We start from the raw sequence: 14,393 nt of genomic DNA, 5'->3' as shown, positions 1-14,393 counted from the left end.
AGGCAAAAACGTTTTACCGATCACACGTATAAGAGCGAATTTACGTCCGAATCTAACCATAGATTCGTGTGTAGCGATCAACCTCGGCAACAAGCCAATTTCAACTTGGCGTCGAATCCTACGATTCGTGTTGATTCGATTCGTATCCGTAATGATTTCGAAGAAAACAGAGAGAAAATAGAGGGAACGAAAGGTGGGGGGAAAGGAAGGGAGGAAAGATAGGTTCTTGATACATATAGACATTTTCGTCCGCCGTTCTTTCATACAAAAGAGAGAAGTAAACATCGATGACTCGAATATTAAATTCGATTAAAATTTAAGAATTTTAGCAGATAACATAACGCGATATTAAAGCAATAATTTTTTCGTCCCGTAAAATGAAACTTAATAAACGAAGAATATCATTTAGATATTGTTGTATTGTTTTTTTTTTTTATGATGAAATTCAGAAACGAAACAATAACAAAAATAAAAAAACGAAGATGCAAAAGTCAAAGCTGGTATATAATCACCGTAACTCATTGATTGATAATTGCACAATTTTTTTTTAAATTTCATGGGCATAGAAATGACTGCGGATGTGGCTACGGATATGATTGCGGATGTGAATGCGGATACGAATTGGCGAGTGCACTTTCTTTATATATCGTACACTCGAAGGAGTAAATTATAGATTTAAAAAAACCACATAACTCTAAAAAACATAACCAGATGAAGATTAATCAACGTTAATATTGTACTTTCCAATCGGAGATTTCCTTTAATGTGTGAAAAGTTGAATCAATCTCTCTCTCTCTCTCTCTCTCTCTCTCTCTCTCTCTCTCTCTCTCTCTCTCGCATCCTTTTTTACATTATATGGCACAATATCGAATTACCACTTCCGTCAGTCCGTTAACCATTCAATAATAATTGTATCGGTTCGTATTGTGCGCATCTGTGTATTATGACATTTTCAATTATCCTATTATATCACGAGAAATGTGCGGAGAAAACGTAGCGTGCAACGCGCTCGCGCAATTATGTGGGTGAGCGAGTACTTAAGTACCTGGGAAAGGGAGGGTTGACGGTGCAAAAGTCGAGCCTGGAACGAGCTCGGTGTGTCGATGGTATGCTGCCTGGAGAGGGCTGCGTGTGGCGGAGTTACAGAACTCTGACGGAACCAAGGTAACGAGATCTTCCTGCGTGCTTTCTTCACGATTGTTGCAGGTTTTCCTGCTGGTGACGTCATGACAGTTTTGCCTCGTGTTCAATTCACGTGCACGAACGCAATAATCATGTATAATATAAGAAACGGGATCGAAGATGTTGTTAAACGTGCGAGCGGCATGCTTTCTTTTTTTTTTTTTTCTTTTTTTCCTTTTTTGGTTAATCGTTCCGTTTCCCGGGTCTCTCAACAGGTCAGAAAGTCTTGTCCACCGATTCGTCACACTCACCATCGAGCGGATCCATTCGACCCAAGTGTCGCGCCCGTACTGATCCCGTTACCTATCGTTCCTCCTATCCTCGCCCTCCTCCCTTCCTCACCCTCGCATACCTTACTACGTATTTCTCACCCTATCGCACAACCACCCTACCCTCTCACTTTTCTTCCATCATACCCTCTCGTGTATGTACGCGGCGCGATCGCGCTTGCTCGCTTTTCGATTATTCTCGAACCCCACCCAACGATATTCTCACGATATTCTCTCGTTTCTCGCCGCTGTCGTTATACCGGCCGACCAACAATCAAACATCGAACAAATCAAGGAAAGAATCGTTATTGCTAATTTCTATCTATCGATAATATTAATTCCCTGTTTTAGCGTTTTTCTATCTTTGACACCTATTCGCACATTTTTCTGTTTACGTCCATCTATGATTTATATACACCTGGTTCCAACAAGTGAGAAAAATCTAGATGTAATGACGATAACATGCTCAGAAACATGCCCATGTCCTTTTTTCGTATTTCGTATTTCGAGATCGGAGTCAGATCGATTCGTTTCTCTCTCTCTCTTTTTTTTTTTTTTTATTATTTTTTAAGTTAATTTTATCGTGTTACATCGATCGAATATTCTCGTTTCTTTTCAAATTATTTAGACTTAATTGAACGATTATGAAATATTTTAATGATGTATTGCCATTTCTTATTAATAAATAACTATTTTTCTAATTTTACTTTAGAAAAGTATGTTATAAATTGAAATATGATCGAGTATTAGATGTATGTCACGAATGATCTAAATTAATTCAAAATTTCAACAATCTTTTTTTTATAAATTACATGAATTCCTCTGTGTTCATAAATGCTCATAACATCTTTTTGTTTTTTTTTAAACAAATAATGTATTATCAAAAACTATATCTAGATAAGTTCCAAAATAATCATTAAATAAATCTTTGCAAAGAGGTGGCAACAAAAAAGAAAATAGAACAATGAATAAGCGAAAATCAAATTAAAATATTTAATTACTTACCTTATCTGAGTCTGTAGTATTGGTAGAACCAAATGATGCCAAAGAATTTCTATCCAAATTCTCAACACTATCATCCAAAGAAGTACACTCTTCAAGATCTCTACTAGATCGTTGACTTGAACTCTTTTTCGCAGGACTCTTGGGCATACTTAAACTGAAATATGTTTCCTGAATAACTTCGCGTAATCTTTTCACCCATAATTGCTTAGCATCCATTGAATTGGCTCGAAGAACAACGCGTGTATCGCTAGTCGGTGCACGACCTGTCCATACTGCAAATTTGCATTCGTCACCCTCAATATGTTCAGTTACACCCAACTCAGAGGTCATTAAACGACTTTTGTAAATGTATTTCACCTGTATCATAATGAATAAGATAAATTTTATATATTTTAAATGAACGCATCTCTATATCAAATTTGCTTTTACCTTTCCAGCCGAATCTTTCACTTCTTTGCTAAAGAGCAGATACAATTCAAATAGAAATATGTGCCGATCCCTGCCTTTTCTAATCAATTGTTTAGGATCCCATACCGTAAAAGAATCCTGTAATACTACATCACCTAATGTATCTATTCTTACATCGCAACCTTCCAGCATACTTAAATGTAAGGCATCATTTGCTTTTTTAGGCACATTTAACATTACTTCAAGGCCGTCCTTTATTTCGCCCTGTCCTTCTTGGCAACAAGCCTAAATAATTTGTATAGTGTATAGTGAAGATAAAATTAAACATATAAAAAAAAAAAAAATAAAAACAGAGAGAAATAAAAAGGAAGAAAAATTTAATCTAGATAAAACAATATTAAATATTTGTGCTGTAAATTATTTAATTATATATGAATATAAATTTATAGATTCAATCAAGGCATAGTATTGATCAAATCTATAAAGGGAAAAGAGTAACCAGTTCGTTATACCTGAAGATCTTTTAATAATAATTGATATTTTGTTATTCTTTGTACGGGTTTAATTAAATATGCAGCAATCGGATGTTCAACTCGATGTTTTCTTTGTAATTCTTCAAACCATGTCCCACCATGAGTAACTAACAATTGATTACTTTCTGGTTTATTCTTGCAATATGTCACATACATATCAAACTTAGGTGCCTAATTAATAAAAAAAAAAAATTAAATAGTACGGTTGCCACAAATATAAAGTTGTAGTATATACAGTTAATCATCTTCTAATACGGTTAATTCATTCAGTATTACATATATTATACATTCATTTTACAGTATTCTATCAAAACTGTGAAATGTAAAATGTAATATAATTAGAGGAATGCATCAGAAAATGTCAACAAAAACATAATGAAAACATTTTTAAATGGAGCGTTGTCCAAGCTTATGAAATCGTGATATAGAAACCATTATAAAAATATTATATTATAGAAAAATTGTTGCAATTTTTGCACAATATTTTTAAAATACCATATTATAAAAGGATTAAATATATTTTATTGTTAAATCAACAAAATGAACTAAGAAAATTAAAAAAAATAAAAAATATAAAGTTTACCCATGTCACAAAACAATGTCCAACATCTTCGGGCATGGTCTCGTATTTTTCAAGTTCACGAAGAAATATGTTACTATGAAATTGATGAATCTCTTCCATATTACTAAAAATTATAGATTCTCGTCCTTGTAATCCAGATGGAACATTTCCTTTTCCACAACGTGTTTCTTCCAAGAAACATCGAATACAAGTTTCTAAATCTTTCACATAAGTTCGTTCTGTTTGTAGCAATTCAGCCATTATAAATCTGTGAATGCATAAGAATCGGAAATAATAATAAACATACGTAACTGATCATTTAAATAAATAAAAACTTAATAAAAAAAGCAAACATACTCTTTTCGTCGTGCTGATCTTCTTTTTTCTTCGTTTAATTCTTTTAAATCTTTTCCTTTGATCTTTTCTTCAAGTAAAGGATCGGAATTGCGATCAATAGAAAGATCCTTTTGACCATCGTCGGATTGAATTCCAAGATCTTCTTCAATTTGTGTTTTATAACAATCCATACGCGTACTAAAATCCTTATATCGTTGATCCACTTCAGCAACAGATTGCTTAATTGCGACTGCATGAGCATGTCCTTTCTCGACTAAATTATCAGCAAGTTGAATCAACAGTTTTACTCTTTCTCGTGTTTCCTATTACATAAACGAACCGAAAGATAAATAAAAAAAAAAATTAAAAGAAAAAAAAATTATAAAAAAGAAAAAGAATTGAAAAAATGAAAAAAAAATCTTGGTCTCTTAAATAGTAATTTCTAGATTTGAAAAATAAAATGAAAAAAAGAAAACAAAAACAAAATAAAACGTACCTTTGCAGCACCTTTAAATTCATTGTGCTCGCGTAATAATTGTTCGTTTTCGATACGATTTTTACCAACATTGGTATGTGTTGCTAGATACAATTCACCCGTTTCTCTAATCCATTCTAAAGCCTGTTTAGCACTACGCTCAAACAGAACATACTGATGACAGTGATCCAATCGTTTCTTACGTTGCGTCCAGTATTCGAGTACGCGATTCTCTTTACTAAGTAACTCCTCCAAAATATCTAAAATATTAGGTATTAAAACGTATAAAACTAATTATTCTTGAAAATTTCTTATATCCATATTTGAAATATATATCATATCATATCATAAAGAAAATTTAAAAAAAAAAAAAAAAAAAAAAAATGAAAAAAATGAAAAAATAAAACTAACTTTTAACTTTATTCTCAGAGCCAGCACTATTTGCCTGATAACTATAAAATTGAAGACTACGATTCGTATATTTAAGAAATGTTTCCGCAGTTCGCCGTACTAATGTGCATGCTTTTAAAAATGCTTCTTTTTGTTCTTGATGTTTGCCAACAAGTGTTGGAACTTGTGTTGCTTTTTCACCAGAAGCACACCAATCTTCGTCTCTTTTATATTCACGTTCAAGACTATCTAATACAGAACGAACTTGTTCTGCCGTCTTGTAAAAATTAATACTAGCTGTTACTAATTTATGTCTTTCCTCTGCACATGTCACAAGTTGTTGCCATCTCTTAGTTACATCCTCAGCTACTTCTCTTATACTCTTTGGATCATAATGATTAGCGCTCACTAACGCATCTGCTCTATGTTTTACCTAAAATGATCAATTTATATTTCTTTTTTTTTTCAAAGAATTTTCATTTTCATTAATAAAAAAATTATAATTCGAAATTATTTATTGGAAATTGAAGAAAAGAATATAATTATGTACCTGAACAGCTGAAGTATGCGTTTTTTCTATAGCGACTTGAAATTGTTCGTGTTCTAAACGAAGCTGTTCTGCATCCTGAAGATTTTCAGGAACTCTTAAAGAAGCTAATAACATAGCTTCTCCATTACGAATCCAATTGGCAACATGTGTAGCGTCGGTTTGTAATTGAACCAATTGAGAAGCTTGTTCTAAACGAACTCTTCTCATTTCTGCTAAATCTTCCGCATCCATTTCTCTTTCATTTAAAAATTCAAGAAGCACTTGTACTCTAGTTGCAGCACTATGTTGTCCATCTGCCATTATACAAACTCCTGCTTGTTCCAACACCTACATTTCAAGATTTGATTTCAATTTTGTCATAATTTTTAAATATCAGAGATTTAAATATATATATTTCGTATATTTAAAAATATATTCGCAATTTTTACCTGAGCAAGTTCTTGACCTTGTTGTAGAACTTGAAATGCAGTATTCTGCATATGAGCAACACCATCATTATGTGCACGCAATAATTGTTCAGGAGAACCTTCTCGAGATGGGCCTTGCAATTCTTGTGCCCACATCTCTAATTGACCACTCGCTTCTAAAGCATCTCTTTCAAATACACGTAGTCGTAAACATAATTCTAGCCTCAATTTTCTAGTAGCCCATAAATCTTCTAATTCCTGTCTTAAGTTCGCTAATCTATCTAATGCAGCTTCTACCGCAGATATCTGAAATATTTATTCGAATAATATTCTCTGCTTTCTACTAGATTTTATACTCTCCATATATTCAAATAAATATTCGAATGATAAGAATTACATAAAAAAAAAAAAAGAAAAAATAATAAAAGATAAAACTTACAGAGCCAGTAGTATCAGGAGCATCAGTAGATTCTCGCAATTCTCGAAGTAATGCTTCTCCCTGAACAATAGTCGATGCACATGCTTCCATGCAAGAAGCTCGATGTTGTGCACATTGTTCCAACAATCTTTCTGCTGTTTCTAAATTCTCCGCCACTTCGTCTTGTTGTAATTCTTGTCGTAATTCATCAACCCAACCACTTAACTATTAAAAATATGCATTTTTTTTATATTTTCGACATTATCAATTCAGCACTATCAGCACTAAATCGTATTGTTTATTACCTCTTTTTCATGTGTATAAAATACAACTGCTAAATCTAATCTTCGACGACGTTGTTCGACTCTTGCCGCAAAGCTACTGACGTGAGCCTCTAATTCTTGCGCTACAGCATATATTTCATCAGCAGCACATTCACCAGTGTGAGCCAATTCTTGTGCAGCAGTAAGTAGTTTGGTAGCATTCGTATATGTATTCTAAACAAATATAAAATTATTTATTCAATATTTCTATCATACACATTCATTTATAAATAATATTATGATGATAAATATTATATATATTGAGTTATTACCTGTGCGACATTTTCAAAATGTTCGTGACTTTTCTGATATACTCTTGCTTTTTGAAGATTACGACCAACGCCTGTATTCTTTCTAATAAAAACTTCACCGTGATTAGTTAACCAATCTAAAACTTGTTTCACATCTTCTTGAAACAATCTGTAAACGATTAATACTATTATTAATTTATAAAAAAAAAAACAATAGAGAACAATTAATGTATAATAATGGAATTAATATTATCTTCATAAACAATCGAGATTGAAAAAGAAATAGCGGGCAACAAATATAAATACCTTAACGCGAGTCGCTGATGCAGTTTGACTTTTCGAGCATGCCAACGAGCTTCCAACGCCCTATGATGACCCAAAATTTGATGGATCACTGCCAATACATGAGACGCACCTTCGCTATAATCCGCAGCAGGATTCCCACTCATACCAGAATGCCCATCAATGCCATGTCCATCTTGACTCTGAATAAATCAATCATTTTATTTATTCAATCATTAAAATTTATATCTCAAAATAATTTAAAAATTTACTTGTTACTTCACATGCACGTGCATTACTTGAATCAATGTACTCGTTTCCATAAGTATAACCTACAGTATATTACTCCAGTCTGTACAATAAAGATTGCATATGACTTTTTATAAATATAGAAAGAAGAAAGAAAGCAAGAAGAGGGGGAGAGAGAGAGAGATATTAAAATCCACTAGCCAAGAAGATGCCTATCATACTAAAGATGTGTACGCGACGAAACATTATTTGAACGCTTCTATGCAATGGATAATCTAAAGCAATGAGCATTTGTATAATGAAAAGTCATGAAAAGTCTTTGGCATTTCATAATTCATTTTATAGTTTATAGCGCGAATATTATGAATAAAAGCAAACATATCCCATACGTTTTTTCCATCAAAATAATCTATAGGTGATTGATACAACATATAATTTAAAACGATAAAGCAAAATAGAAATTAGTTTGTGCATAAACATTCGTGCACACCAATAGACGTACATGTTTTCTGGCTGTATGGTCTATCCCTTGCGGCTGATTACAGACTTGCACGAGATGATCCAGTTGATAAAGAAGCTTCTTACTGGTACTATGCACCTAAACAATAGGATTACCCAAAACCATATTTAAAGTTCTGCCATTCAATTCTGTTAAATATTAAAACCATGTTTCAGCTCCATAATTTATGATATTTATGAATCTACATAACGAAAAATTACGAATTTAATTCGTTTTCGTAATTATCACATGATGCACTTTCTTTACTCATTGGGTTAACTTTTACCATCTAATCCCTTATCTTTTTGAATTTTTTTTTTTTTTCTTTTCATCAGACCCGCATACCAAGCAAATGACCACCGGTTAAAAGCTATTAAAAAAAAAAAAAAATGACTAATCGTTTCATACATAATCGATGCAAAATGTATCCGAGCTCGAACTGTGCGTCGAAACGAAGCCGTGACAAACTTGCAGCATTGAGCCTAGTCCACTCAAAAGTGCCTGATACGCGTCATATACCTGCCAAACATTATCGTCCTTTACTAAATATCATCCTGTAAACGATATTGCAAATTACGATGCCACATTTCAAAGTTACGTGGAAAAAATTTATATTTTCTTTGTTTCTTCGAGATTGAATTCCTTCTTGCCACGAACAGAACTAAAGATGAATTATATGCATGTTTGTTTCACGATGTAAAAAAAAAAAAAAAATTAAACAAACAATATAACATTATACAATATATTATATATAAAATATACAAACAAAAATCACCTCTGTGTAAGCTTGACACATTGCTTCGTAAAGAGTTTGATGTTGCCGTATGTGAGATTCCAAAATCGGTATTTCGTTAGGTAAATTGCCAGCATCACAAGCTTGACTCCATCCTGCAACGCTATCAACATATTGCTCTGCCTTATGATGAAATACAACGCTTAAACTAAGAACCGCAGTACGCTCATCAAGCCCTGCTGCGAATTCTTTCCAAGCTCGATCTAATCGGCCAGCTACTGCTCTTACGTGTCCGGCAGCATAATGTTGAGTTTCAAGCAAACGACTGGCCATCGTTAAAATTTTATTTATATTCACATAAACGTTCATAGAACTTATAGTGAAATGTTTGTGCTCTTCCTGCAAATTTTTAGCGAGTTGATAAGAACGTCCAATTTCAACGTAATTCGCTAAAAATCCTTCTCTATTGTGACAAATCCAATCGAACATTTTTTCACAATCTTGTTCGAAAAGTCTTAGTTGAAAGCACTGATCTAATTTCATCTTCTTAATATGCCACAATTGTAGAAGATGCTGTTGTGCAGCATGTACAGAATCTAAGTGTTGAATCACTAACGCGGCTAATGCTCGTCCATCAGGATCGGTGCCACCGGTTGCTCCACTTTCTATACTACCGCCTTCGCCACTACTCGCTGCTATACCTGTAACAATATTTCTTATCATCATCAAATAATTTTTAATCAATTTATCAACAAATAGTTATTTTATATTTGATGACTAATTTATCATTATAATATTAAAATTAAAATTATAATTCGATACTTACTATTATCGAAGCGTTGTAACAATCGCTGACCGATAACTTCAATTTCTTCTACCGGAACTTTCATAATTTTTTTCTTCATTTCATTATGCAAATCAATTCCGTGTTTTGCTCCAGCTACATCGTCCGCAAAATCATTTCGACTTAAATCCTCTTGTAAATCGTCTAATCTATCGAGAAGATCACTTGCTTGCCATGTAAAGTCTTCTACAGCTAATCTTGTATCAATCCATTGAGCATGATCATATTGTAATGACCCATCTAAATCTGCTGTCAATTGTGATGGATCAATTACTTTTGTCAAAGCTTCTAAACTTATAGTATTTATCTAGGAGGGAAAGAGCATCATCAAATAATTTTTTGCTTTACAAACAGATTTTTTATACTATTTCATTTTTATTTTGCTTACTTCAAAATTATATTTCTTTTGCTTGGCTAATGATGTCCGTTGTTTTTGCCAGAAATTTTCAGGTTTGATAATAAAAGCAACATGTATTGATCGATGAAAGTGTTCATGTAATACCTAATAAAAATTTAAAAATTATTTATAATGATAATATATTGAACTAAAATATGGTACAAAGTTAAAAAAAAAATGCAAGCTAAGTTGTCAAATGTAAATCATATTTTTGTTAAAGCAAGAAATGAATATATTTGACAAAGATTATGATTAATATAACCTTTAGAATTGGTTTGACAGAATCCCAAGTAGCACCACGCATATCCACAATCACAGTGAAGCGTAAACCTCTAGCTTCATCACTGGGTACAGTCAATAAATATTGTAAAAGACGACGATAATCTTCAGGTTTGGCTCTTTCACGTCTTGGTGTAGTAGGAAATAAAAGTACTGGTCCACCTCTGCGATCTCTGCTACCTGGCAGAATGGCCAAACGTTCTTGAAGCAAAGGTAAAACCTCTGCAGCTCTTGTTCCATCCATCTTGTTTATTTTTATTTGCTCAAATTAAATCTACCAAATAATATTTGTTAATTTTGTATATTACTTTCGATGTTAAAAAAATATATAATTAAAACATATAATTATATATAAATATTTCTTCAAGAAAAAGCAAATTATTTCTATATATATATATATATATAAATATATTTAAATATAATTCAGAGTTTTATCATAATCTATCACGATTTTTTTATTATATCGTGATATAACACCGAAAAATATTACAATAATTGAATATATAAATGAAATAAATTTTTTTATACTTAATTCAATTTTAGAGAAATATAGTTAAAAAATGTATACAATGCACAATAAATTTCAGAAATAATATGTATGTAAAATCAACATCACATAAACATTCACTTCATCTATCATAACTCTATTTGAACAAAAATTATAAAATCGTATGAAGCTTTGATAATCCCATTGTTAAAATCGTCATTATGACTTCAACCGTTGCTACCACTACTGTCACGTCATTGACGTAAAAAGTTATGTTAAACCAACACTATATTCATCTAATAATATATATATAGCAAAAAAACTGAATAAATAGTTTCATATCTATTATATTCATACTCAGATTGAAATGTCTCTTTTAGTTTAATCCGTTTACTTGGTCTCATACTTTCGATCAGATCACGAATCATAAAGCACGACTGAATCAAAATGAACATTGTTTCGCTCACCCGTATGAAAGATCAATTTGATGAAATTTCGGTCGTTTCGATTTTCTTATTTGTACCATATATATATTCTTTGAATAAAACTCGTTGCGATTCATATTGTTCATTCACCGATATTAAAACTTCTAAATTCACGATAAATACTAAGCTTCAAAATTGCTTTCTGCCAATGGCAGTCTGCCATGTTCGAACTGGTACGAACAAGAAATTTTCAATGATCTTCTTCGAATATTCGATGTACAGACATTAATACTCATAAGTACCGAATGAGGGCAGCACGTACTTCTCGGATTCACATATTGAAAATTTGCGTTGAAAATCACAGATATCATGTAACACGCGTTTGAATTCTAACCTTACGTAGGAATCAATAGCTTATAGTGTATTTAATTAATAGTATCTTATATCAAATGTGAAATTTAATTTTATTGTTTACATCTTTGAAAGAGAATTGAGTGAGAATTGTTTGAAATATTCAAAATTGTTATATTTAGTTATGAAATGAATGATACTACTATATTACTATACCATTCTACTTTAAATATTTTGCATTTTTTAAATACATTTATTTTTCATTTTCATTTGTATATTATATAAATCTATATAATTATCAGTGAATAGTAATAAGTTTTTTCTTTTTAAAGAAAAATTTGTTTCTTATATGATACTAAATTTTAATATTGTACAGAGAAAAATTTATTTGTAATTTATACAAACACTTACTTTAAATATTATATATATATTTAATTTATAAAAGAAATGATAAATAATCTAAATATTGATAAATAGACTATATAAAAAAATATAATATTTAATATAATAATTAAATATATAAAAAATCCATATTTAATTCAAAAATAATAAATATTCATTTCAAACTCAGAAATGTTTTTCAGTATAAATTGTTTTACGTTGTTAAAAAATTCTAAGAAGAAATTTCATTAAAATGAAATGTGTAAAAAATTTATTTGTGACATAATTTTTTATTAATAATTCCAAAATTTCAATGATTGTGCTATTTATTAAGATTAGATATTATTATATATAAATATATACATATATTGTATATATTATACGTATATAAATTAGTACATAAATATTTTATTATGTATATTAATTTTGAAATAAATTTGCAAATATAAAACAATGTAAAAATTATATTTAAATTAATATAATTTAATTATACAATTAATTTCAAGTGATATAAACTTTATACGATTTTTTTCGATATAGCAAATTAGCGATCAATTTCTATAATTGGTGTATATTTAAAATATAAGTTATGGCGAGTACAACTTTACGAATTTTTACCAAAAATATATCTCCACATGTGAAAATTCGTTTTGAACAAGTTCGATGTGGACATCATTTGCGAGGAAAACCACCGACAATCGCTCTCACTTTGCAGAAACGCCTCGAATGTAAAAAAAAAAAAAAAATATTAATCAATTCATAAAATATTATTGTTTCTCATAAAATATTTTTTTTTTTGCAGTGCTTAAAAAAGAATCACCCAAAGTAAATATAGGATTTTTTGTCCCAAAGATTACTAAAGAAAAAAAGGAGGCTATGATGGCTGAACGAAAGATCAAACGAGCCGACGTGAATTTTGAAATAAAAATAAGAAGTGGAAAGAGTAAATAATACATTTTAATAATATAATAATACTAATACGTATAATATAATAATACTAATATTTTAATTATTAAAAATCCGATGATATAATATTCATACTTAAGATATGTTTTATGACTACATTTGACTATATATATATATATTTATTTTATAGTATCTCTGAATTTGGAAGAAGTAAAAAAACTTTGGTTAGAAATATCTAGTCCATATGATATTCATAAAATTGCAACTCATTATGGCATTTTTCAAGACTTATTTGGAGATGCTTTCTTTTTTCCCGTTGTACCACTTGAAATCAATTATAAGATAGATGATGATACTTCAGTTAAAGTTTATACAGGAAATGTTATAAAACCTGCAGAAGCATCTGAAATGCCATACGTTAAATATAAAGCTGAAGATGATACTTTATGGACATTAGTTATGTGCACACCAGATGGTAATTTAGAAAATTCAAACAATGAATATTGTCATTGGTTTTTGTGAGTCAATTATTTACTTATTATTTATTTTAATTTGAAATAATGTTATAAAACTAATATAAGATATTACTATTTTATTTTAGAGGAAATATTCCAGGGAATAAATTAGAATTGGGTGAGCAAATAATAGATTATATGAAACCATTTCCAGCTAGAGGTGTAGGTTATTATCGTTATATATTTATTCTTTACAAGCAAAATCAACGATTAGATTATATAGAATATAAAAAGGATCAACCTTGGTAAGGAAAAATTATATATATAATTGTTTCTCATCATATCATTATTTTTTATTTATTTAAAAACGATGTTTTTTCAGTTTAACGTTAAAAGAACGTAATTGGAATACGTTAGAATTTTATCGTAAATATCAAGATTATCTTACACCAGCTGGTTTAGCATTCTTTCAAAGCGATTGGGATCCTACAGTAAAAGAGTTTTATCATTCAGTATTAAGTGCGTATAGTCGATTTCATTATTTTTAATATATTATTTTACTATTTAATGCGCCGTTATATGTATATATTGAAAAATTTTACTTACAGATACCAAAGAGCCAATATTTCAATATGATTTTCCAAAATTATATGTTAAACCACAAACATGGTTTCCGATAAAAGAACCATTTAATCTTTATTTGGATAGATATAGAGATCCTAAAGATATAATGAAAGAATATTTATTAAGAAGATTACGAAATATTCATCCTTTCAAAGAACCTGATCCACCTCTCGAGTATCCCAACGCTGTTAGGTTCGACAAGTACCTACCTTCCTGGTTGAAAATACAAATTCGAAAGGAACGATTAAAATGGGGCCGAATTAATGATCTCTGAAATCAAATTTTTTATAAATAAGAAATTTGATAGCTTAAGTGAATTGTAAAATATGTTTTTGTAAATAAATAAACGGAGAATATCATGAATGAAAAAAA

General features: G+C 30.5%; 2 protein-coding genes across 14 annotated transcripts in view; one reads left to right on the top strand and one right to left on the bottom strand.

Moving 5' to 3' along the window:
* Window positions 1-11,740, bottom strand: part of trio (trio Rho guanine nucleotide exchange factor) — a 24,317-nt gene extending 12,577 nt beyond the window's left edge. For 6 of the 11 annotated variants that reach the window (XR_015293477.1, XR_015293478.1, XR_015293476.1 and 3 more), the window contains exons 1-19: window positions 11,347-11,740; window positions 10,376-10,666; window positions 10,105-10,218; window positions 9,699-10,023; window positions 8,915-9,573; window positions 8,548-8,658; window positions 7,416-7,594; window positions 7,131-7,278; window positions 6,841-7,032; window positions 6,557-6,760; window positions 6,139-6,423; window positions 5,711-6,037; window positions 5,182-5,593; window positions 4,792-5,030; window positions 4,317-4,618; window positions 3,981-4,227; window positions 3,377-3,568; window positions 2,886-3,149; window positions 2,457-2,813 (exon numbers count right to left, since the gene is read on the bottom strand). Coding sequence is in view for 8 of the 11 variants with exons in the window: in XM_086912788.1 (XP_086768914.1) it covers window positions 2,457-2,813; window positions 2,886-3,149; window positions 3,377-3,568; window positions 3,981-4,227; window positions 4,317-4,618; window positions 4,792-5,030; window positions 5,182-5,593; window positions 5,711-6,037; window positions 6,139-6,423; window positions 6,557-6,760; window positions 6,841-7,032; window positions 7,131-7,278; window positions 7,416-7,594; window positions 8,548-8,658; window positions 8,915-9,573; window positions 9,699-10,023; window positions 10,105-10,218; window positions 10,376-10,636 (4,818 nt within the window). In the remaining 3 variants the exon portion in view is untranslated. The other 5 variants (XM_086912790.1, XM_086912789.1, XM_086912791.1 and 2 more) reach the window with 5 other exon arrangements.
* On the top strand, window positions 1,038-14,393 carry mRpL38 (mitochondrial ribosomal protein L38). Of its 3 annotated transcripts, none has more exons than XM_003693445.4 (7): window positions 11,623-11,798; window positions 12,577-12,764; window positions 12,839-12,979; window positions 13,133-13,460; window positions 13,544-13,702; window positions 13,780-13,916; window positions 14,006-14,393. In XM_003693445.4, the coding sequence occupies exons 2-7, from the start codon at window positions 12,626-12,628 to the stop codon at window positions 14,293-14,295; spliced, it is 1,194 nt and encodes a 397-aa protein (XP_003693493.2). In that variant the 5' UTR covers window positions 11,623-11,798; window positions 12,577-12,625; the 3' UTR covers window positions 14,296-14,393. The 3 variants fall into 3 exon arrangements, with proteins under 3 accessions (XP_086768926.1, XP_003693493.2, XP_086768925.1); XM_086912799.1 differs by having other exon boundaries at window positions 11,643-11,703; XM_086912800.1 differs by lacking the exons at window positions 11,623-11,798; window positions 12,577-12,764 and adding an exon at window positions 1,038-1,164.

Source organism: Apis florea, unplaced genomic scaffold, assembly GCF_048593485.1.
Source record: "Apis florea isolate Af1SG1 unplaced genomic scaffold, ASM4859348v1 contig_3493_pilon, whole genome shotgun sequence".
NCBI classification, from domain to species: Eukaryota; Metazoa; Arthropoda; class Insecta; order Hymenoptera; family Apidae; genus Apis; species Apis florea.
This window is presented reverse-complemented; position numbering and strand designations above follow the sequence as displayed.

Bases quoted from the DNA above. Each gene is read 5' to 3' on its own strand.
- mRpL38 (XM_003693445.4), top strand. From the start codon at position 12,626: ATGGCGAGTACAACTTTACGAATTTTTACCAAAAATATATCTCCACAT. The intron at 12,765-12,838 runs GTAAAAAAAAAA...TTTTTTTTGCAG, and splicing joins TTTGCAGAAACGCCTCGAAT to TGCTTAAAAAAGAATCACCC. The intron at 13,703-13,779 runs GTAAGGAAAAAT...ATGTTTTTTCAG, and splicing joins TATAAAAAGGATCAACCTTG to TTTAACGTTAAAAGAACGTA.